The sequence below is a fragment of the Lycorma delicatula genome, chromosome 12, assembly GCF_047948215.1.
Source record: "Lycorma delicatula isolate Av1 chromosome 12, ASM4794821v1, whole genome shotgun sequence".
Classification (NCBI taxonomy): Eukaryota; Metazoa; Arthropoda; class Insecta; order Hemiptera; family Fulgoridae; genus Lycorma; species Lycorma delicatula.
Window position 1 is genome coordinate 59053748 of NC_134466.1, and position 26681 is coordinate 59080428.

The 26681-nt window shown below is 28.7% G+C and overlaps 1 protein-coding gene across 1 annotated transcript in view; it reads left to right on the top strand.

Moving 5' to 3' along the window:
• jbug (filamin-type immunoglobulin domains fbug) overlaps positions 1 to 26681 on the top strand; it is a 302727-nt gene that overhangs the window by 80166 nt on the left and 195880 nt on the right. The window contains exons 2-8 of the mRNA XM_075380319.1: positions 4245 to 4369; positions 6377 to 6507; positions 11080 to 11293; positions 14270 to 14381; positions 18549 to 18736; positions 20968 to 21126; positions 23562 to 23690. Coding sequence (XP_075236434.1) covers positions 4245 to 4369; positions 6377 to 6507; positions 11080 to 11293; positions 14270 to 14381; positions 18549 to 18736; positions 20968 to 21126; positions 23562 to 23690 — 1058 coding nt within the window. The remainder of the gene's footprint in view (positions 1 to 4244; positions 4370 to 6376; positions 6508 to 11079; positions 11294 to 14269; positions 14382 to 18548; positions 18737 to 20967; positions 21127 to 23561; positions 23691 to 26681) is intronic.

Consider the following 26681-nt stretch of genomic DNA (forward strand, 5'->3'; position numbering starts at 1 on the left):
ATCGATTTTCTGCAACACCTCTTCATTTGTCACTTTATTCACCCGTCTGATTTTTAACATTCTCCTATTGCACCGCATTTCAAAAGCTTCAAATCTTTTCTTCTCAGATACTCCGATCGTCCAAGTTTCACTTCCATATAAAGCGACACTTCAAACATACACTTTCAAAAATCTTTTCCTGACATTTAAATTAATTTTTGATGTAAAAAAATTATATTTCTGACTGAAGGCTCGTTTCGCCTGTGCTATTCGGCATTTTATATCGCTCCTGCTTCGTCCATCTTTAGTAATTCTACTTCCCAAATAACAAACTTCTTCTACCTCCATAATCTTTTCTCCTCCTATTTTAAAATTCAGTAGTAGTCCATCTTTGTTATTTCTACTACATTTCATTACTTTTTTTTTGTTCTTGTTTATTTTCATGCGATAGATCTTGCGTAGGACTTCATCCATGCCGTTCATTGTTTCTTCTAAATCCTTTTTACTCTCGGCTAGAATTACTATATCATCAGCAAATCGTAGCATCTTTATCTTTTCACCTTGTACTGTTACTCCGAATCTAAATTGTTCTTTAACATCATTAACTGCTAGTTCTATGTAAAGATTAAAAAGTAACGGTGATAGGGAACATCCTTGTCGGACTCCCTTTCTTATTACGGCTTCTTTTTTATGTTCTTCAATTATTACTGTTGCTGTTTGGTTCCTGTAAATGTTAGCAATTGTTCTTCTACCTCTGTATTTGAACCCTAATTTTTTTAAATTGCTGAATATTTTATTCCAGTCTACGTTATCGAATGCCTTTTCTAAGTCTATAAATGAACACCAAAAGAACACCGGTATCCACGATCTAGTATTCAAATCCATGTAAAAATAACTGGTTTTACTAGGACTTGAACGCTGTAACTCTCGATTTCCAAATGAGCTGATTTTCGAAGACGCGTTAACCACTAGACCAACCCGGTGGGTCAATTATTTATTAATTAAATAATCAAAACATTAGTGTTGAGTAGTCAAGATTAGCGAGCATAGGTTAAGTTTGGTTAGATTATATTACTTATTTTCATGATTGTTTATATCTTTAAATATATTGTTTCACTATGATATAAGTATTTTTTTCGATTTTCATTGTGTTATGTGTTATTTGTATCACTATGTAAATTTTTATTAATTTTTTATTTTCCGACACCAAAAATAAATCATTAAATGAATAAATATTAATTTTAAATGAATTTGATATGTTTTTTTGTGATTTCGGGGTGAGGCACCTCAACTAAATAATTTACCGACACATCGGTTCAAATCCGACTTCATCTCCTTTTATTTGAATTTAAATTTATTTATTTATTAATAATTATTAACCTCGGAATGTAAAGAAAATTTTACAATAAATAATAATTCAATAATAAAAATTAAAAAAAAATCAGAAGTTATCAGGGAAATAAAATTTTATGTACTTTTAAAAATGTGTATATGTAATTTAATAGGCGTACAGGGAAGTGATGTGGTGCCCACATCAGATTTTTTTATTATTAAATATACTGTTTATTATTAATTTGTTAAAAAAATATATTTTTAATTAATAATTTAAAAAAATTAGTACAACATTGTAAGATATAAATGCTTTAAATATAAAGACCGTTACTTAACTTATATTTCAGTAATATGTAATTAAATGGAACCGAATCGGTGGATTAAGGTATTATAGTAACTTATTATATTTGTTACACCAAATAAGGTCATCAGGATTGAAGAACTGAACAGAAATAGATTTTTTTTTTACATAAATGTATGGGTCGTTGTGTAGGATGAGTGTATGGTAATGTAAAACCAGCTGATCTGCGATCAAAGTAGGTGTTCTTTCTATCTTCCCCTTCCTCATCACTATTATTTTATATATTTGTGTGTGCGTGCTTGTGTGTGTGTTTAATTAAATCATTTCGGCAGTACAGTAATACAGTTGTTGGGGTTGACCACACCCGATCGTTCACAACTTTTTTTTTCTATATTTATTTATTTGTTTATTTACTCATTGTATTACAAGTTAACACCTAATTACAATTACATTCCTTATTGTTTTTTTAGTAACGAGAAAGGAATTTTATAATTTATGAAAAAATATTTAGCCCCGGAACCGTTTGTTAGTTAGTAAACTCTTCTTATGATTAATGTAGAATGTCAATTTACTTTTCGGATATAACACTATTCCTGTTTCTACAGCGTAGCTATAAAAGAAAAGTATATAGATCGTTCAACATTTTAGCTATCAGGATTTTTGGAAATGTTTTTTAGACCTTCTTAGCTTGAAAAATTTTAAAATAGAAATTTTCATAAGTTTTTCCTATAAAACTTATAAGGAAAATTTAAGAAACATTTGTTGGAAATAATCTGTTTAAAAAAAAATATCAAATTCCGTAGGATATAATTAGTAATGATATTATAATAATAAATTTACGGAGGTCTGGTCAGAAAATAACCGAACATTATTAATTACGCGCCAGCGGAGATATTTAGTGATGTGCGGTTGGCAGCATTGTGTTCCGCATAACCTCCTCTTTAATAACTTGTTCTTGGATTATCGATATCTCGTTTAGTTTTCATATTATTGTTATTTAAATGTATCATGTTTAAGTGTTATTAATTAAGTTTTTGTAATCTGCGATTTTCGGGAGTAACGATACAACGTAAAATTTAGCGTGAAACTGGGGAAAACTTCTCACAAACGTTTGAACTTTTGAAAGAAGCTTACGGAGGTGATGCTTTGGGTAGTACGCAATGTTACTACTGATTTTCACGATTTAAAAGTAATCGTCAGTCGATTGAAGATGACCTCGACCACGAAGACCTTCGATTTTAATTGATGACACCCGCGTTTAGAAAATCAACGATCTAGTGCGTGCAAATCGCCGATCGACTGTCAGAGAACTTGAAGAAGAGGTTAGCATCTCGATTGGATCATGCCATGACATTTTGACTGAAAAATTAAGCGTGGATCTAGTTGCAGCAAAGTTTGTTCCTCGTTTTATGATCGAACAGCAGAAAGAACATCGCGTGTACGTTTATCGGTGACTTTTTGAACGAACCGATGACGATGAAACATTCATGCAAAGGATCATAACGGGAGACGAAAGCTAAGTTTACGGTTAACATCGAAACAAAACTTCAATCATCTCAATGGACTGGTAAAGAATCTCTGCCCCAAGAAAGGATGTCAATCTCGATCCGTTGTCAGTGATGCTCCCTGTTTCTCCGATTTTAATTGAATTGAGCTCTTTGAATTCTTTCCTCAAGATGAAACGGTGAACCATGCGTACTATCAAGGCGTTTTACAAAGGTTAGGTAAAAAAAAATTCGCAAAAAGAGACCAGAGTTGTGGCGAGATAAATCGTGGTTTCTTCACCACGACAATGTGCCCGCACACTTAGCTTTGTTAATTCGTTAGTTTAGTGCCAAAAACTGCGAAACTCTACGTAAGTTATGGCGCGCCATTCAAAATAATTGGCGACGTGAACGGCTGACTGACGGCGTCGACTTGCTGCACGATACACGTCCACATGTTGCAGATCCCATACGTGATTTACTGAGAACATTTAGGTGGGAAATTTACGGTCACCCATCATATAGTCCGGACTTAGCTCCTTCTGATTACCATTTGTTTGGGAAATTGAAACTATTTTTGAATGGAAGCAATTCACGATTGACGATAAACTTAAAAATGCTGTTGATCAGTGGCTAAATGGACTGGCCACAAAAGAACACGACGATGGTATATTGAAACTGGTGTATCGTTACGATAAATGTCTTAATTCATGTGGCGGTTGTATAGAGAAGTAGTATAAGGTATGCAGTTTAAGAGAAATAAAAAATATTTAAACAATTTTTTACAATGAAACTGTCTTTATTTTACAGATAACTTCTCGTATCTTCTGTTTTGTTTTATTTTTAATAATATTAACATCAATTTCCCATGTTTGCCTAATGTTATTTGAATGATAATTTTTCTCATTCCTTCTTGTACAACCAAACTGAAAATTAATTGAGATATTCCATCACCTTGTCTTAATTTATTAAATATCCCAAAACTACAGTTATATTTCCCAATATGTAGTGTTTTTCATGAGAATTTAATATATTCTAATCAAAAAAATCTTTATTATTAGCAAGGGAAATTGTTATTACCTTGTATGTAAGGATAATTTTATTGTAAATTAAATTTTTTTGGGTTTTATTTATTTATTTTTTTTCAGGAAATGTGGATATTGTAAACGGCAATCAAAAATTAATTCTAGGATTAATATGGTCTTTAATAGTTCATTATCAAATTGGTAGATCTAAATTTCCACCAAGGAAATTGATGTTGGCTTGGTTAAAGGTAATATTATTATTTTTTTATTTTTAGATAATATTATAAATGCAACAATAATTTATTATTTTGTGACTATTGTGATAAGTGTGACTATTGTTATCATTTGTTACGGTAGTTTATGTTATGACAATTGTTATGTGTTTGTTTAGTTATCTTAAAAGTAAAATAAATAAGTTACAAATTGATGTAATAATAAATTTTTGCAGTTAATTATATTGTCTTTCTTTTTAAACCGGGAGTTTAAATTTCAATTTTTTTTTATTTGAATTTTCAAGATTAAAAATCTAACTTTATTTAGTTATTTTGTCGACGATATGAGAATTTAAAAAACAATTAATTCCTGTGGGAACTGACTTAAGAAGTTTAAAAAGTTGTATAATTTCATCTGTTTTTCAAATTGTAACTGTTATTTAAAATGTTATATGAGATAGCTTTGGAGGAGGTCAAATGGAGCCCAAACATCTTCACCATTTTTTTTTTTTGCATTATACTCTTATAGCATAATTTTTCTGATAAAAATGCCTCATTTACTTTCTGGATCAAAATCCCTCAACTGGGATTCAACATTTTTTAAGAATGTTGATTTTTTTATCAATTGTATTTTGTACTGCATAATTTTTTAAGGTAAAAATGTGATTTGATCAAGGGGGGTCATCAAATTGGACCCAATCTTTGAAGAACATTTTATAATCATACTGTAAATATTGAATAACTAGCCGGCCTATCTAGCCAGAACCTGAACCCTTGGGACTCTAGTAACTATGATAACTAAAGTTCACACACCTTTAACGTCAAAAGATCATAATATTTCTTTGCCTGGTGGCAGAGATGTAATTATGAAGGATTAATTTATTTTTTCCTAAATGAATATCTTCAATTAACAACTTTACCCTCCTTGGGAACAAAAAAATAATGAATATTTTTAACCTTCAAGGGAGCGAGGGACTCAGTTGATGGCTTAAAACCTACCCTGAGATACAAAAATCTATCTTACAAATTTGAAAGTAATTAGTCGGTTGGTTCTTACATGATGCGATAACAAACAAACAGACTTTATATATATCCATTTCTGAATAACTGTGATCTGTTAGATCAAGGGTGTACTTACGCATGCAAAAGTTAGCTTTCAACTTACTAACAAATTCCTCGTTTGAGTTTTGAAAATTGCACAATTTTTTGCAGAGATATTAAAAGAACACCCCATTCCACCTTCCAAAACAGTGCCCAGGGGATATCTTGTTTGTTACCAGTCGATGTTGATGATTGGTGTAGCCTCCCACGAGATGCTCGCATACCTCACCACTCTAGCCTCACACGCAGTCCCCACAGGAAGCCCATTATTGTTAAACAGAAATCTTTTTAATTTATTTAATATTAACGTAAATTTAATTCTATTATTTTTATCATATTATTCATTCGATTGATTCAGTTCAAACCCAGCTCAGACAGTGATAAAGGCTCACAGTTCATTAATTCAATTCATTAATGTTTGTGCTTTAACTGGCAAATCTTCACTACTACCATATATATATAATTTTTTTATTTAAAGTAATTTTTATACAAAACCTTCTTCCTCTTTATACAACAGTATAGATTAAGTCATTAATATTAAAAAATCCTTTGGCATATTTAAAATAAAAATCTGTCAAAGGCAAAGCCAAGGAAACTTATGTAAAACTTTGCTAGCTTTTTTTTTATCAGAATTAGTGGGTTGGTTATAATTAGTTTAGAAGACAAAGTGCAGTATTTTTCCGTTAAGATTAAAATTAATTCTTTCTGTTAATTTTTACTAAATTGGTTCTGTGACATGTCTGATGAATTGTTAAATAAATTAAAACAAACAGACTGACAATAATTAAAATAATGGACTATAATTTTCTGCAATTTTGCATAACATTCAAAAATATTATTAAATATTGTATTTTAAATAATTATAGATAAAATTTAAATAAGTATGTATTTTATTTCCATTAATTGAATTTTATTGTTTAATAAATGATATATTTATTTCAGGCAGTGTTACCAGAATGTAAAGTATCTAATTTTACAACTGACTGGAATTCAGGCATATACCTTAGCTCATTATTAGACTATTGTGAACCGGGCCTATTCTCTCATTGGCGTCACCTTGACCCAAATGACTGGTAAGTACTATTATAATAATTTTTATAATATGACAGTTTGTAGTTATTTTATTTTTATTAAAATTTTTGTCTCCAGTTTACTCTTGACTTGTTATAATGCTGTTTTTTTTTCATGATATAAACTAATTTCAATATAATTATATGTTAGAGAAATAATTTTAAAATTCTGTATTTTTTTTTAAATTTTTAAATTTTCTCATGACAATTTGTTTTATACATTAGTTATGATTGATATGAGAAAATTCAAAATGTAATTTTCTATTGTTTTGCATGGTTTTTATTTTTTTTATAATCAGTCACTAGACTGATGTGACACAAAGCACAATATCAAAATAAATTTTCTATTGTAATATTTAACTTATAATGTCTATAATGAATTTTGTAGTGTATAAAAAATTACATACTTGACTGGGGAGGCTTGAACTCAGAACCTTGAGATGTAAAGCCGCTATCACCCGACTATAGAGATCAATGAAGTATTGATTTTTAAATTATTTTAATTTAAAATTTTTAACTTTTGTTTATAAGAAATTAAACTAAAATGTATAATAAAATATCTCACAGCACAGGCTTCTTTCTATATACTAAAATCCTTAAATACTGAACATTTACATGTAGAGCTCCTTAATTACTATTTGACCTCATGAAACAAATTCATAATGGACCAAGCCTTTCCAGTCAAAGAAAACTAATACCTTTATGTTTGATGGATTCATTTGGGCTTTTTTTGTAGAGTTTATTTTTCCTCATCCTCTCCAATGATTGTGATTTCCATATCACAACCATGAACCTAAGCCTCATCTTCTGTTATAATGCTTTTCAAATACTTTTCATCAACATTGTTATGTCAAGAAAGTCTTCACTGATGTTAATGTGATTTTATTCATCGTTATTATTCAACAAATTTAGTATAAAGTTTGCAGATGCAACATGTATAAAGTTTTTCCATTAAAATTATATGGCATAATCCTATCCTCATGATGATTTCTCAGCAGTATCTCAGTTATTTAAGCAGTAATCTTCACAAAATGCATCAATGTTATCATCAGTTGTTGATATGGAAGTTCATCCATGTCTGGGATTTTTATCGGTTGATGTTTTGCTACGTTTAAAACAATTGAACCATTTGTAATGTAATCTGCTCAGTATGAACGGACTACAATCCTAAATCCTTCCTGAACCATTAAAAATCTCTGAATGTTTTACCAAGTTTGAAGCAAAATTAAACAGAACATGTTGCTTTTTAAGATCTTTCACTTTTTGTTAAAAATATAACAAAGATTAGTTCAAGTGTTTATTCGAACTATTCCAGTTAATAAACTAACAGTGATAATATGACACATCAAATGCCATGTGTTTATGAAGATTACTGCTAGTCAGTATTAATTATTGGGTCTGTGCACCAGTTGACATCCTGTAACAAATGTTTCATCTTTTTTTAACATACCTTGTACTTTTTGTAACAGAATGATATGAAGTGTAATACAAATTATGTATTAAATCACTGCTGTAATTTTTGTTTATAACATCTTAGGAAGAGATTGTGTTTTTGTTGTGATTTAATCGAGATGTTGGTTTGTATCAATCGATAGCCAGTGAGTGTCAATAGTAACAGTAATGTAAAAAAAAGACTACTACAATGAAAAAAAAATACATGCAGTAGATAAGAGTTCTTGTTTGAGATATTAAAATTACAATTAAGACATAAACTGCTGGTCATCAGTGTGAGTATATATTTAAAGCATTCTACAACAGTTCTAAAATGAAATATTGTTTAAAAAATAAAATATTAAAATATAATATATATATATAATATATATATATATGAGTTAAATATTAAATTAAATATTCTTTGACTTATCAAAATCATTCTAATAAATAAAATATTTGTCACATAAAATTACTTATAATATAAATGCCACATAAAAGATCCATAACATATATATAATTATATATATTATAAATCTATGACTAATAAATCTAACTTGCTAATATATCATAATAGTAGCAGTGTATTTATTAAAATAGTTTTTAAATCTTAGAATAATGTAACAAATTAGATTATATGCAGTGTAATTATTACATATGGTGTTTGTGGAAATAATAACAATTTATTATTGAATAATAAATAATTAAATTAGAAATTACTGATAGTGTTGAAAGACATGTATAAAAAAAATCTGTCATATTTATTACATGATGATATTTTTTTAAATAAATTGGTAGGAAGATTTTTTAAATGGTTTGGCAATTTATTATAATGGCATTGGAATCATAATAAGCCCCTTTCTTGTAAGCGGAAGTATTGTTTAAGTTACACAAAAACAGGTCTGTTATCTGGTTTGTTAGAGATCTGATTTGTTCTTATCTTTTTAAGAATAAGATTTTTTTTTTGTAAAAATTGCACATTTATAAATATAAATACAATGATAAATTGACATTTAATTTTTTTAAAATACCATTCTACATGATTCATGGGTACCAAACAATGATCTGACAACTTATTTTTTATCTTGAAAACTTATTCTGACTTTTTTAGGGAGTATAATAATAAACTTTATGTGTATTTTTGTTTCATTACTGTAATTAATTCCTAGCTCATTGGCTGTAATAAATCTGTTTTTTTTTTTTTTTTTTTTGTGGTTAGGCGAACTGTGGACCTTGCAAATATCATTTCTTCTAGTTTCTTTTTTTTTTCTCCCAACATTTCATTTTTGCTGCGTGTTTAGTCTTTCTCTCTTCTAACCATTTCATTTTGATATCATTCTTTTTCGTGTTTCAAACTCAACTTTAACTGAATAGCTTTCTATCTTATTTCTTCTTTTGCTATAAGTACCCATAGTCACTCTTTTTTTACCCAGAATATAATGAATATTTGTTTATTTAGTCTCTGTTCAACCATTCTGTACACATTGCTCAGGAAACTCAGTCCCTTTCTTCTTATTGCTTTTTTGATATTCTCTATTTCTTCTTACAGTTCTTGGTTGGATTTCAGTCTCTATCCTTCTGTTGTTTTCTTGGGGCTTAGGATTGTTCTCGTTCTTTTCTCTATTTTCTTTAACAGTTCCAGGTTGGTAAGGTGTAACATATCACTTCCATATAGACCACTAGTCCCACCACAATGGGGTAATGATTGAATTTGGCCCTTTTTGAGATATTGTAGGTATCTTTGGTTAGGAAATGTATTTATCCAATTTGTTTATTCTCGCTTCTATTGCCACTATATCCATACTATTATATTTTATTGTTTCCCCCCAGATATTTGAAACTAGGCATCACTTTAAAATTTCTGTATTTTGAGCTAATCATCTTTTTGGTCTAGTTTTTAACGGAGCACATTATTCCTGATTTTTCAAAGGTTATCTGTAGGATTGATCTCTCAGTCACCTCTTTTAGATGCTTTGCCTGGTGAATTGCTTCTTTCTCTGTTTCTGCTAATAAAGCCAGGTCATTCACAAAGGCCAGACATCTAACTTGGGTTTTGCTGTTTTTATCCGTGTCTTTATTTCTTTTTTGTTCTTTTCCCATAAGGTCTTTTGTATTTTGTCCAGGTTGAGGTAGAAAGGCAGGGGAGATAGTCTGTCTCCTTGTCTTAATTCTATTTTAATTTCGAAGGAAGATTTTGATGTTCTCTGAATTTAATTTTAGATATTGTGTTTAAGAGGGTTAAGTCTGTGACTTTGGTTGATTTGTAATCTACCCCGTATTCTTTCATTCTTATAGCAATGTTTCTGCAGAGTCGTATACTTTTATTTATTAAATTTGTTTCATTTATTAGAATGGTTTTTCAAAAACCTCACTTTTAATTAATCTTAAACAAAGTTGTACCAGATATCGAGGAATATTACCCAGTCAGTTTGATATATTATTTAGACAGTCCTAGAATATATTACCAACCATACTAGCTGGGTTTATCTTGGACATGTTAAATAATAGCAGATTAGATAGGAATAGGAGAGGATCATATACTGGCTTTTTGATATAATGAGGTACAGTAATATGGGCAACATGGCCAGATCTGAAATTAGTTGTCTTTGCTACTTATTACCTAAAGTAAAACATATTTCATTTTATATTACATACCCTTTAATATAAACCTCTTTGTTTTTATTTATATGTTACATTTATACTTTTAGTTAGAACTTTTTAGTTTGATTTAAAGTGTTGAAAGGATCTTGAGGAAGATGGTAAATTACACTAATTTAGCTTGATGGGTAGATTGTCTTTTCTTCATCACCCATCTTTTTTTCTTCATTCTTGATTCCTTCTTCCCCATTATTGGTTCTGTGGTGTTGACCCTACTCCATTCTAGTTTGTTGTCAGAATCTTGAGTAAGTGCAGTCTTGATTACTGGAAAGGGAGTTGCTTGTCGACCAAATCAAGGACTTTTGTTCTGTACATAGTGCCTAATGATTTAGGTTGCTATCAGTTAAAGCCAGCAGACCTTTATTTTCAAACGTGATAGAAAATCTTCTGATTTCTAACTGGAAAAGTAGTCTGTAAACACAAAAAAAAATTATTAATATTTATCATATGACCTAATTTTATACATTTATTTATTTTTTTTTTCAGCATTTCAAATTGCAGAAGAGCTATGGATGTTGCTAGAACACGTTTTGGTATTCCAATGGTTTTAGAGCCAGAATATTTAGCATCACCATTCTTAGATGAATTATCTGGTATGACTTATTTATCATACTTTATGAAAGAAAACAGTCCTGGATTTAGATCAACTTTACGTTGGGTCAATAATCAACTTACTGATAAACATATATCTAATTTTACTGTAAGTAATATATTATTGTTCTTTGTAGATAAGTGTAATTTGGGGTTTGGTTTAATTGGGAGTTTTATTTTAAACTGAATCAAGTTTGGGAATACCATATATTTTATATTTTGTTAATTTACAAACTTATTTTTTCCTGGTAATGATGATGTTTTAAATTAATAAATTATTAACAAATCTGAGCAATCGAAATATCCAACTGAAGTAAATTTCTTGTCATCTTGGTGGTAACCATCAGATTCACCTAAGATACAAATTTTGATTTCTGACTTTATAAAATCAAATACAGTATCATACAACATCACATAGTAGACGTAAAATTACAACAACAAAAAAATAAATAAATAATATCAGTTTGCTTTGTTTTTGCCATGATGAAAATTGTTTAAATCTATGAAATTGTGAAAACTGCTGCTGATGCACTGCTTTTACAACAGAAAGGGGTATGTTGTTGCTTTATACTATCCATCCCAGTTTTTTTTATGGATGTGATGCTTATAAAGTTCCTGAAATATAAGAGGCACCAATAGAAATTGCTTTCTTTGGAGGTAATGATGATATTCACTCTACGTTTACTATGTGTAGTGAACTGAATGTTTAACTAATAAGGCTGATTATTGTATGCATTTAACTGGAAAAGATATGCAACTATTCATTTGCATCATTGAAGGAAACCATTTTACTCCTCTCAGTCCTTAGTAATCTTGGCATAAGATATTTTTTATTCTTGAAAAAATGATGGAATGACTTTGTTTTGTCACATTGCCTAAAACCTTTACGATTATGGCACTTAATATACGAATGTTTTAAATGACCATTTAAAACTATTTTATTTTTAATAACATACTTCAAAATATTGTCGGTAATTCTTGAGGACATTTTCTATCATAATAACAATTTGTTCTTATAATAGTAGTAAATAAATGAGCTGTTAACAACTTTCAGTTGGAACTAATTAATCCCAAAGGAAAATTAAAAAACCTAAGACTTTAAATCTTGGGTTTTTAAAGGGCAGTTTTGTTGGTTCTACTATTATGCTACCTGAATACTCTCTTCCTATTAATTCATTTTTTTGTAATTAAATTTAAATTTATTCTGAACTTTGAGAAATGAAACAAAAAAATATACGGTATAAAATGTTTATCTTATTTTATATTTTCTTTAAAAAAGTTATTTTTTGGGTTATTTTTTATATTTTAAATTTCTCAATTCTGGTAGACATGGTATGACATTTAAATACAGTGCATTTGAAAAGTAATTACACACCTATCATGCACTAGTACAATACATAAAATCGACTTACCTTATAGTAATAGTTAAAAATGGTCCCCACAAACATCCAGAAAGATTCTGCTATCTAGAAAATTTGCTGTCTAGATAGTAGAAAACATTCAGAATATATCTGCACCGCCATGAACATTCAAATAGATCAGGATGTATTTCTTCTTGTTTTTGAAGAGTCTCACAAATTATTCATGTGGAATGCTCTTGGTGAAATCATGAATAGCAGTTTGTAGTTCCTAGAGAGTGTAAGAGATTCCTCAATAAAAATAACTTTTTGCAGAACCCCAAAAGTAAAACTACAGTGGGCTTAAGCATAGAGAACGTGGTGCTCAAAAGCGCTAGAAATAATTTGATGTCCGAAAACGTCTTGCCGTAATGTCGTAGACTGTCTGGCTGTATGCACAGTTGAACCAAATTGTAGAACCTAAGTGTTATTAATTTCATCATTGGTTAGCTCTCCCACAAACTGATGAATGATTTCATAATATCAAACTGAATTTGTTGCTTCTGTATTCAAAAAGAATATCAGGTTGATTATTATTCTTCTGGATATTGCAATCCACATCCTATCTTCTAATGCAGATAATCCAATCCTATCGTCATGCAGAGTAATATCATTTAGGGGAGCATTTGGGTTATCAACAGACTATAAACGTGAGTTTTATTCGTGCACATTTCCTGTTAATTGAAACTATGGCTTTGATACAGAAAACATAGTCCAAAATATCATCAGAATTGATTACTAGAAACTGTTGAACCATTTTCAGTACTGAATTCACTTTCCACAGTCTGTGGCCAATAACTTTTGAACTGCTTTCACTTTATATTGTTGAGACTGAGCTTCTTATAAACTCCCTTATTTGCAGTTGCAACACCAATGTTTTTCTGTCAGGTCAACTTTCAGACTTGCTGGAACTACATTCTGTAACTGTTAATATATCTTGCAATTTTTCTTCATCAAGTACTGATTGTCTACCATTTTGCTCATAGTCCTTTACCGATCATATCTCCTTAAATTTCTGGATTAGCATTTATAGTTTGTTGATCAGGAACTAGTGTACCTGAAAATCTAACAGAAAACTGGTCTTTCATTCTCTGTGTGAACTTACAATGCACTTGGAAGATGTATTGAATGAGAAGTATTAATTGTTCTAAAATTAACACTATTCTAAGTGCATTTGGAATGACACAGCTTCAGCCATTCAAAGGTGAAGAACACAATAAACAACAAAGAACCAAACACATCTTCTTGTCTTAAGGTCACCAGCCTAACTTGCTTATGGAAACAAACTGCACACAATGCAGCAAGATTACCAACCTTTGCAGAAAGCATTAGTCGCAGTACACAGAATACAATTCCTCAACATACAATTGTGTTATACAAGTGTATAACTATTTTTGAACTCATTGTAGTTGTTATTTAAAAATAATTTAAGAAATTTCTTTTAAAATTATATTTAATACTTAATAATTATATACGTAGTAGTAGATTAATGGCTATTATTAAACTTTAATGTTTGATTCACCCAATATTTGATAGAACTCATGAAGAATTGAAACCGTATGATAGTGGTTTATTAAAAAAAATATTTTTTTATTTTTCATCTACAATGAACAAAAGAATAATTTTCAGTAAAATTCTATGATATCAAGCAGAATTTTTTAATTTTTTCTGTAATTTTTATTTTACAGACTGACTGGAATGACGGAAGTGTACTTTGTTCTCTTGTGAATTCATTAGGAGCTTCTGCAAAGTGTATTCCTAGTTCTGATCCATCTGTTTGGGAATCAAATCTTAATTCAGGTAAATAATAATGTTTTTGTTCAAATTGTTTAATTATTATTATTTGAGGTTTTTCTGAATTATTTAGGTTTCCTTTAATCACATGTATGTATATTGATTTAATTATACTTATTTTAAAATATTTTTACTTTTACTTATTTTTATGATATAAAAATTAGATGTCAGACCATTATTTGGCCCTTGTAAGTATGAATCATACAGACTAATATATAAGAATTAAAAATATTTTCTTATCCTTATGATTTTATTTCTGAATCTGTAACTTTGTTACAAAAATTAATGGTTTATGCTTAAAAAAATATAAATAAATATCCATCCACTCCTATTAAACCAGACTACAAAATTGTTTTCATGTAATTTAACACAATATTTCAACTTAGAATAAAAGGTGGCAATGTATTTTATGATTTTCCCTGGCTACATCAGTCAAGTCATACAGTACCTTGCATAACTATTTTATTCAGGCTTTGAATGTATTGAAAAACATTCTGACTTTGCCAGCAAGGTTTTACAGTTCAAGCATTAAGGATCTGACATTTATTTTTGTAGTAAAATAATTTCATCTTTTTATAAAATAAACACAACATGTATCAAGATTAGAAATCTTTTTTGTAACCAAATTTTTGATTGTTAAGACAAGTGAATTATTTAAAGTATTAAGAAAAAATTATAACTTTTATGAAAGTAACGAAAAAAATTGCTTCTAATTTCAAGTCGGAGATGTAATATAGGTGCCTATTAATTTTAATAGCCCTTTAAGTGATGAAGAAGAGGTGAAAAAACCTTTATAGTAAAAAAAATTAAAAGTGTTAAGAGCCAAAAAACTGAATATATATATTTTTTAGAGAATATATATATATTTTTATATATTTTATATATAATTTTAAGAAAATCTTTCTAAAAATATTCATACATAGGTTAAACTTGACAAATTTGCTTAAGTAAAGTTTTCTTTAAATATAACACCAACTTCAATAAAGGTTAAAATAAAAAAAAAAAATTTTCGAAAACCTTTTCAGCATTTTAGTTTTGGGATTTGTAATTTTAAAAAATTGTACACATTTCTTGATAGCTCTACATATAAATTATAAACTTTGAAAAATTTTTAAAATACGTACTTAAACCAAAGGGTAATAAAGAAAAAAAATTTCAATTGTGAGTGGGGGGATACTGTTAAATGTAGAACTAGGTGTAGGGTTCATGCTTCCACAAACTTGGCTAGCTAGTTCAGAGGGAAACGATGTAGGACATTCAAGATGTCCAGATGAGGCCTACAGTGAAGGCAAAAGCTGAGTTTAAAAATCACAGGTGCAAATGTCTACCAAGGCATTTACATCGATGGCATCCCAGTGAGGCCTGGCTTATTACTGAGATGTAAAAAGTTAGAGGGCGAAAGACAACTCCCATTAAAGGCTAGGAACGAGGAGGGGGCGAGTGGAAGCGTCACAAGGCAGGTATCTTCTTCCCCAACAGAGTTGGGATATGAGGGGGGGTTGGTTTTGTGAAAAAAGTTTTTCAGATTATTTATATATATATATATATATATATATATATATATATTTACATAACAAATTCACTTTATTAAAAGTTTTTTCTAAAAACCTCTCTGAAGAAAATTGAAATTGTTTTTTGCAATATCCCCCATGCCCTTAGTGAATTAAAAAAAAAACGTTAATGTGATCAATGTCTCATATATAGAAATATTTGAGGCCAAAAACAACACAAAAAACATACATACATGCTTTTTTTTTGGTCTAAGTGAACTAGTTGGACCCTAAAACACAAAAATTAAAAAAATAACTGATAACCCATTTTTAACATGGTCACCATACTTTCCCCTTTTAGCTATATTCACCAGGAAAGTAAAGCAGCCTTGTTTAAGCTTTCACTGCTATTTTTAATAAATTATCGAACCATTTAAAAAAATGAACCAGTAATTTATTTAAAGTGCAATTAACATTGTTTTTTAGATAAACAATATTACTCTACTGTTCATGATGAATTTGTTAATAATACTAATTAAACATTTCTTAAAAATGTTAATTTTCTGCATTCTGTTTCTGTTTATAAATATGTGCTCAAACAGTTTTCCAATTAACACCTTCTGAATTGTAATTTAATTTGTGGCTCTTTGATCTATTTAGTATTTTCATGTTTACCTTAGTATTATTATTTTTTTCATGTGTTTATGTTTTAAATAATTAATTTGGATTTTAATCACATCTATTTTTTATTTTGTAATTAATTATGTATTTTTTGATACTGTTCTGATCAAGGTTTTACTTTCTTCTGGCTTCTCTTGATTTACAAAAGCCAAAAATTAGAACTTTTTTTTTGTCTGTAGTTTATTGTATCTACTGTACCATATAATATATTACTACGCCCCAATCAGAATAAAACATATACTTATTTATATAAATCAGAAAGTGTTTATTTATATTATATAGTATGTATTGGGTTGCTTGAATCTTTGGAAGCACTTTGCTGATATGAATGATTTTTATATGTTTTATTTAACTTGCTCTCTGCACTGTGTGCATGGCAGGATGGTCAGAATTTTGTCAGCAATATTTAACCTACTCCATATGTGATAGAAGGCTAAAATTTTGCATACATGCTTGTTTTTGATAATAATGCCTTGTGATAACAAAAAATTCTGTAAAAAAGTATATTTTCATAGAAAATTCGTAGTTTGCAAATAACGAAAATTCAAACAACTGTGCATGTATATGAAATACTTCGACACAGAGTGTCAGTCAGCTGTGCTTTCTGCTACGTAAGAAAATGAATTGCCTATATTATGAAGATGGGTTATAAATTGAATAAAATTCCCTGAGATTGTGGCCGAAAAGTTTCTTAATAATTCACTGTCTAATTAATTATAACAATCATATTTTTTAGTCTATTTGAGACTAAAAAGTATAAAATAAAATAAAAATTAAATATGATTTTATTTAGCTATTGAAAAAATTATAAAAAAAAGTACTGAAATTTCACTGTTTGGGAATTATTGAATTAAAGTATAAATTAATTGGAAAAATTTTTCAATAAAAATGTATTTAAAAATGGACTAAAACAAGAAAAATAATTTCACTTTCGTGTCAAGAATAAATGTTTATGATTAACTTTTTCATTAAATTCAAATAACATTTTGTATTGATAATGATGATCTATAAATCTGTTTTCTGATCACATTAATGAATGTACTTTTATATGAACATTTATTCATTACATCTGTCAGCTACATTTAATTATATGTATATTAAATGAATTTATTAACAAAATTCTTTATGTAGTAAATTATCAATGAAATGATTATAAAATATAACGTAATACAATGAAAGATGCCCCACAGTTTTATTATTTGTGATATAAATCATAAAGGAATTTTGTTAATAAATTTCTGGCATAGTAAAGAATTGCTCACATTGGTATCTTAGCCATTCTTGACTTGTCTCATTGTTGCCATATGTTCAATGCTCTTAGAGGACTGAATAAAAAAAAATTCTGATGGTGTGAGATCAGACTATAAGGTGGATGTTGCATAATGTATTTTGTAACTTGTGAATAATGCCATACCTCCTGGGACTAATATCTGGAACTTTCAGATGAAAGTCAGAGGTACTACCATTCTACGACAGAAATCGGTATACTATTTTGAGGTTTCACTGTATTATAAAGAAACTGTCACATATGATTTTAATTTTAGTTTGTTATTAAGTTATCTTGATACAAATTTTATATAGATATATGTTTTTTCATTGACTTCTTGATTTTAGTATTTTAATCCTTATATGAGATGAAGTAATGGTGAAGCTTTTTAAACTATTAAATTTAAACAATTTAAAACTAATTTAAACAATTATCACATCTGTTTGGATGTTTTAGTGGTAAGTTTTTGTTCTACCAACCTTTGTTGTGGCATGGTTGTCTGTCTCATGCAGGATATTCTGGGAGTTTAAATTAGTCAGTCGTGATCTTTTTTCATGCTACAGATTTCCATTCTTTACTCCACCTATTATCAGGAAAGGTGTCAGAACATAAAAATACAATTAAATTACTTTTATCTAACCGCATAAAAAAATTGAAAAATTTCTATGTAAATTCAAATATAAAACTTATTTTTAAAAAAATAATAAAAAGTTTATTCTATTCTCTGTAATATAGGAATTACTGGTGGTCGTAAATTAGGTGTTGAACCTATGTTAAGAGCTAAAGATATGGCTGATCAAAATGTAGAACATCTTGGTGTTATGGCATATGCAGCTAATTTCCAGTGGATTTCACCTCGTCAGTCACCTGCATTAACTGTTGCGGTCAGTTGTGATTCACACGTTACACGTGTCCACACTCCGGTACGTATGATAACAAAGAAATATTTAAATAGAATCTGTAAATACAATAAAATCTAGTAGATGATAAAAAGAAATATGTAGTATTTAATAATTTGCTTTTCTAAAAATCTTTTGAAAATACTTTTAAATTGGAGTTTGGTTGAAATGTGTGTAGTTGTTTTTACAAAACTTTTGTCAAAAGATTTCTGTTCAGAAAATTATTGATTAAGTAGAGGTTCATGGTGAATTCTCTTGGATATTCTAGAATAAGATCTTTTGTTTTAGATGGCAAGGTGCTACCTAAAAGTTTCTGAAATACCAGGTGTGACTATTAAATAATGAGACTAATGCTGCTATAGAAGACGACTACTATACGACTGACAGCTGTGTAGTGTGAAGCCTTCTCTTTCGATTGCCACTCCAGTTTCTGTAGGCATATTAGTCTGGCTGTGGCCTTCATTTGGATAACATCTGTTTTTTTGTTCTGTCAAAAAAATAAGTGTTTTATTAGAGCAAGAATTGTTGTGACGTTTTATATAAAACTTGGAAAACTGCTACTGAAACTTATCTTTTATTAAAAAGAGTATATGACAATGAATTTTTATCACATGCACGGGTTTTTGAGTGGTTTAAGTGTTTCCAAGATGGCTGAGAAGACATTGAAGATGATGTTTCCCAGGTCACCCTTCCACATCAAAAACAGATAAAAATAATTGAAACAATTGGTAATCTGATCCGATCTGACCGTCAGTTAACTAGTCTTGTCTTTATTCAAGGTCCATGCTCCACTCCGTGAAAAAATAAGAAAAAACTTACCTGAATTGTGGAAGAACAAGTCATGGGTTCTTCATCAGGACAACGCACCGGCTCACACTACATTGTCTGTCAAGATGTTTCGAGGCAAGTATAACATTCCAGTGTTAGTCCGTCTGCCTTATTTGTCTGACCTGGCATCATGTAACATTTATTTGTTTCTCAAGGAAATCTGCATTAAAAAGAACAAGATTTTAGACCATTGCTGTGAAAGAAAACACGGCATATGTCACTAAAGAACTTACATAAGAAAACTTCCAGCACTGTTCTGAACAATGGAAAATTCATATGGAGCATTGAAGGGCTATAGGAGTAGTGTATATTGTAGGGGATAATAACTAAATATGTATAAATTTAAAATAAAATAGTTTACATCATTAGTCTCGTTTTTTAATAGCCACACCTCATATAACATTAAATACAATCACATCTTACGTGGATATTATTTGTCACTGTTACCTTCAAAGTATCTTGGGAGCTCAGACACCAAAGCACTTCTATCATGAACAGAAGGAATCTTGAAAGTTTTCTTGTTTTGTGTGTTTAATTTCTTATATTGGCCAAATCTTTGTCTATTAAGTTTGGAAAAGAGAAAGAAGTTGTGCAGAACGCAGTCAAAGAAATATGATGATGGATAAAGAACAACCACTATGTTATGTCAAAAACTGCTATATGATGAAAGTTGAATGTGGTCTGACACTGTCATGGTTAAGGAGTTAGACCTTCTTGCACTACATTTCTCGATATTTCCTTCTTATATTTTTCCTTAGCACAGTAGAATTTTCCATTAATTGTCTGACTAAACGAAACAGATTGCTTGTGGATAGTGTCATCAGTATCGAAGAAATAGGTCAATAAGGATTTGACATTGCTCTTGACATGACAAGCTTTCTTTGGCTAAAGTGAAGATGAGCTTTTTCACTGGGATGAACTGCATAGTTTCAGGATCATATCTACGAACCTAGCTTTTGACAAATATGATGACCTTAGAAAGAAAATCTGTATCAGTTCAAAACACTTCTTTCATTTTACTACAGACATTTATGTGATGCAGTCTCTCTTATTCATCATTCAGCAGTTATGACAAATTTTGGAACAATTCTTGTGACAAAATCCACTCATATAGTACAATAATCCCATTATGTTACATATGTAACATTAGTTAGTCTGCCTACAATCTATCACATTCATATTAGCAATGACATATTTTGATGTAACACTAGTAGATTATCATCTCTAACATTCAGCATCATCATAAACAGATGTTTTATCATTTATAAAATGTTTAAATCAGTTTTATGTTTGTGCCTGGCCTAAAACATTTTTATTGAATAATAATTGCACTAATGTGTTTATATCTTATGATTATTGTGAAAAATTTATATTTTTTTTGTGAAAAATTCTTTAATTTTTTTAAATTATATTCTCTTATGTTGTAGACAAATTTTAAGGTGGATTTCTTAACTGATGATGTAGACCCAAGAGCTGTTGTTGCTGAGGTTTTAGGACCAGAAGGAGAAAGAATTAAATGTCAATTGACATTAGGAGCTAGAGGTGGTCGAGGAACATTCACTCCAATACATGTTGGAATGCATCAGGTCATTCATTATTCATTTATTTATTAATATTGTAAATGCATTTTTATTCAGATCAGTATGTAATTATAAATTATGTTGATCACTTTAGGAATGAGTGAGTTATTCCTTGGATAAAGAAAAGGAACTGCTCAAATTTGCATAGAATGATTAAGGGAAACTGTGGATAAATCTTGTATTAGCAACTAAACATGAGTAGTTCAAGTCTATACATAGTATTATATAAAATAGTAGTTGTATGAAATTACAGTAATGCATGTACACATAAGTTGAACAGAGTAAAATATAAAGGCTTGATAGATAGTAATTAAAGAATACTTGAATATAGAAATAGGTCCCAGAACTGTATATTTAATAATTTTCAAAAAATTTGGAGTAAAAGACAAAAGATTGGGGTAATACTTGAAGAATGTAATAAACTAACAGGAAATGCTATACTGACAAAAACAAAAAGTTCATATAAATGTAGGTTTGGAAATGCTTTGTTGAGTTTCAGCTACCAAAACAGTTTGTCCTGATTCCTTTACATTTGCTAAAATTAAACCAGACTGTAATTCTATCTATTATAAGGAAAAATGGATGAAAAAATGTTGTGTGATCAAACATTACTTTTTGCAAAGTAAAACTGCAGAAGGAACTAGATCTAAACCAGATAAATGTTATTGTGAATCATCTCAGTCGATTTAAATCACCTTAAAAGTAATTTAGTTATTTTCAGAATGGTCATATGAATAATGATGTTGAACATTTAATTGAACTGTTGAGATTACAACTGCCGAGAATTTTTTTTAAATCCTTGATATGGTGATGCAGGATAGAAAACTGAAAATTCATATGACTTTAGGTATCTCAAATGAATGTGCGGATCCTATTTTACATGAGTATTAAGCTATGCTAAAACTCTCCATAGGATGGCTATTACAATTGATCAGCTATGTGAACGATTAAATCTCTAAACATTGGTTTCAACATAATCTAGAGGAGTTTTTGTGCCATTACATACATAATGATCAATAAAACTTGAATATATCACTAACAATCTGGAACTGCAGAACAAAAACTGTGAGTTACAATCGAGAAACTAACTTCAAAAAGGCGAAAAAAGTTCCATCAGCAGGAAAGGCGATGGCCACTATCTTTTGGGATGTTTGTAGTATGATCTTATCAACTTTTTGAAGTAGGATGAAACAATAAACAGGCAATATTGTGCATCTTTGCTGGATCATTTTTTTGAGGAAATAAAGAAAAAAACGACCACATTTGATGAAAAAGAAAGTTCTTTTTCACCCTATTAATGCATCAATTCACTCTCTCTTTTGCAATTTCAACAGAAAAATTGTTCAAATTATGCTACAGACTTCTGTAATCTCCCTATTTGTCCCAAGGCTTGGTATTTTCTGATTATTAATGGTTTTCAAATATAAAAAAGTGGCTTACAAGAAAAAAATGTCTGCAAAATGGCAAAAGTTATCGCCAGAACATGTGCTTATTTTAAAGGCTTATTCTTTAGTGGTTTATATATGTAAAATTTTCAACTTTATTGTTCAAAGAAATTTTTCATCTTATTCATTATCATCTTTGTGTTACTTCAATGACTTTATTTGATGGAAACTTTGTCCTCCCATTTTTTTCTTTTAATTGAACAAAAAGATGGAAATTCTTATAATGAGGCAAGGAACCAATATTATTGCTGGTTTAAAAAATCAAAATCAAGACATTGGAGGGAAACAGAGGTTTACTATAGGATATCAAGGCTGATCTTGAAGCAAAATCATTTATTTGTTATATTATTCTATCTCTAATTTTTTAATTCAGGTCTCAGAATAGCTATAATAACTGTTACCTTTCATTATTTCATTAATAATGTGAAAGTAACAAAAAAAATGGACCTATATATTCAGATTTTTATGATCATCTACTAACTTTTAGAAATATTTATTATCGATATTTTTCTTGTAGATGACGGCAAATTATATAAATATTAAAATAATGCTGCTTATTCTCAGCTTCCAAGTACTGAATCCATATCTTGCTCCATATATCTTATTTAGTTATTATTTTTTCAAAAATTCATCTTTATAATAACAATTCTTTTTTTAATTTTTTTTATATTATTCTTATTAACATATGAAAAATCCAGTAAATGCAGATTTAAAAAAAAAATTAATCGTGGATAACTAAAAATTATCATGGTATATTTTCAACTCATTTGCGGTCTTATCAGTTCCCAATCTGTCAATTTTTTGAGAGGGTAATTAAGAGAATGTAAAATACTGACAAATTAAACAAGTAAAATAAATAATGCTGAAAGTTTTATTAAATTTTTCATTTAATTTTAATTTTTCTTATTAATATTTTTAAATCTATCTAATTGTAACTATGAAAAGCAGGCAGGTGTTCTGTTTTTGTATTTATTCTCTTTTATTTTGTTGTTCTAGTTGACTGTATTTAATGATGATGAACAAGTAAAAGGCTGTCCCATATATATTAGGGCAATGCCTGAACTATCAAATGTTACTTATACTGGAATGGAACCTTGTGCAGTTGGTTCTATAGTTGAAGTGTTGGTATGTATGATTGTATCATTATTACATTTGTTATTATTGTTATATTCATCATTATTATTAATACTTCTGTCAATCTCCATGGCAAAATAGTATCATATTTGCCTTTCATTCATAGATCCCGAGAGTTAGTTTTGGTTAGGTATGGTGTTTTTCTCATACCACAAAATTCATTATCATCCATAATTAGTTGTTATTGAGCATTAACATGTTAACACTGATTAGCAATTGAGTAAAAAAACTCAATTGTATTGTTAAAGTGGTGTATTTTCCTCCCTTAATATCATCTTATTTCAGAGATTCATCTTAAAAATTCTAAAGACTGCAAACATTAAATTAATAAAAGTTAGTGAAAAAATTAATTAAAAACTTTATTAATTTTCATAATTGAAAATATAACTATCGATAATTTTAAGTTCTTTTCTGATGAAGTCAGAATTAAAGAAAAATGCCACTGAAATAAATTTAAAAAAGACAATTTTAACAGTTGAAGTGTCTGTGATATTGTGTGTTTAAGATACAGACAAGTTTTTAAATTAAATTTAATATGTTTTAATTTAATTCAAAGTTATAAAAATTATTACCTTACTCTGACATATCACTTGTACTCTGAATTAAATTTCTTCAGAGACTGACTCTGAGATTATTGAGTGTTATCATGGTCATTATAAGTGACACTGTGATGTTGGTGTTTAGATTAAATTTTGAAACAAACTTTGTTGTTCATAAAGTTTATTTGATTTAAATTGTGTTTATTCATTCTTTTAGAATGTTACTTAATATTTTTGTGCATTTCAAAGATTGTTTCTTGATTTTATTCTTTAGTGGTTTATATATGTAAAATCTTCAGTTGTTGATTTATTTATCAATATTAATCATTAATTATGCGTGTGGTTTGTTTCAATGGTACACATAAAGCGGATGTCTTCAGAAAACCTTTTTTATCTTATTAAAGGGAAAGGTATGGAGATCATGTCAAAAATGGGATATTAAGTTTTTTGTAAATCTTTACGTTATAGTCCAACTAATCATTCAGACAAAAAACAACAAATGTATGTGTGTACATACATTTGCTGTATTATTTTTGAACTTATATCTCAAGATTGATTGAACTGATTTTATTCAAATTTTACTCAAATATTTCTATATATGGATATTTATTATATTCAATTTTTCAAATCTGTAAAGGGAAGATAACGCAGAAAAACTTATTCCAATTTTCTTCAGAGGCATTTTAGAGAAAACTTTGTTAAAGCAAATTTGTTACCTACAATATAATTATTATTATTATTTTTTTAAAGAAACATCTTTTAAGATTGAAATATATGTTTTATTCTTTTACTCTTATCTCTCTTCAGTTTAAATATTTAAAAAAAAATTTTTGGAAGTTTAAACATTCTATATAAAGCTTTCAAGAAATGTGTGTAATTGTTTTTTTATCTTTTTTTACTTACAGGCCTCAGACCTAAAATTCAAAAAATATATTTTTCTTATTTTCGCTTTTATTGAAGGGGTTGTTAGATTTAGAGAAAACTTTACTTAAGAAAATTTGTTAAGTTTAACCTACATAGAAATATTTTTCTTAAAATTAATTTCCCTCTTCTAAATAATATATATTTTGTTTTTGTTTTTTAGCTCTTAACTGTTTTTTTAATTTTTATTATTAATAGTTGGCAGTTGTGCAATACTTAGCCAGAAAACTACATTAACTATTATTATGACTGTTAATTTTGTCAGTTAAAACTTTGTTTTTTCATTTTTAAAAAATTTTTCTATATTTCTAAACAATTCTTTTTTAGATTTATTTATTGTTAAGGATCACTTCTTTAAGAAAAAAATAGAGGAGTCTCTAAAATAAAAATAAAAAATATTTGAAATTTGAATACTTTGATGCTTAAATCTATTTTGTTAATCATTATAATCAATAAAAAAGTCCTCTTCATATGGCAGCCCCAAAATTTTTTAAAATTCAGAAAAACTTTTTTTTGTTACTTTAAATGTTTGTTATAAAAATAAGACTTTTAATCATTGAATTACAAATAATTTTTGGGTTCACCAAAAAGGTTTTGTAATAAAAAAATTTTTGAAAGGTATTGTATGACTTGACCAGCGTAGTCAGGAAAACCATACAGTACTTTGCCAGATTTTCATAAATTGTTTTATTAATCTTTTTATAAACCTAATTAATTTGTAAACAACTAATAATTAATAAATCAAGTGCAAAGTGACTTTGCACTTGACTTTTTTTTATGAGTGAACTCATAAAAATACAATGAATTTCAGAAAATAAATGCACTTTTAATCTACTGCTATAAATATTGCTCAAATTTTCTTAACCAAATTGTTGGGAAAATATGATTCCTCCTGAATCAAATACTTTCATGCTAGTATCAGTGCAATTATTTAAAAGTGACAGTTTATAATAAGTATATCTTTGTAATTAATATCCAAGTAGAGGTATATTCCATAATTTGTTTGTGTGGACCAGAAAACAGAAGTAAATCCTTTTAACACTTATAAAATATTAATGTAAAAAAAGGTCAAAATGCCATGGATATTAGAACATTTGTAATCAGTTTCAATTGTTCAGTAATTGTTAATCGTTGGTATTTGATAAGTCATATGTTAAAAAATGTCACGTCAATAATGAAACAATAATGTTTTGCTCTGGTGATGTTTTGGTTAACTTTTAAAAACAAGGAACTATAAGTCCCAATTATTACCGGGAAACGGATAGAAATCTGAGAAATTTACATGAGAGATTTAAACAGAAGTATCCAGCTAGACTTTAATGCAGAATTATTCTGTGATGTGACATTGTATACTTACATGTCACAAAAAATACTGGTTCTCTTCAGAACTTATATAAGTGAGAAATCATAAATCATTCACTATATGACTTCCGTCTAACTTTCCAGTATTCAAAACATTAAACGAATATCTTGGAAGAATATATTTTAAGATGTTAATGATGAAGTGAAAGAAACAGCCTCT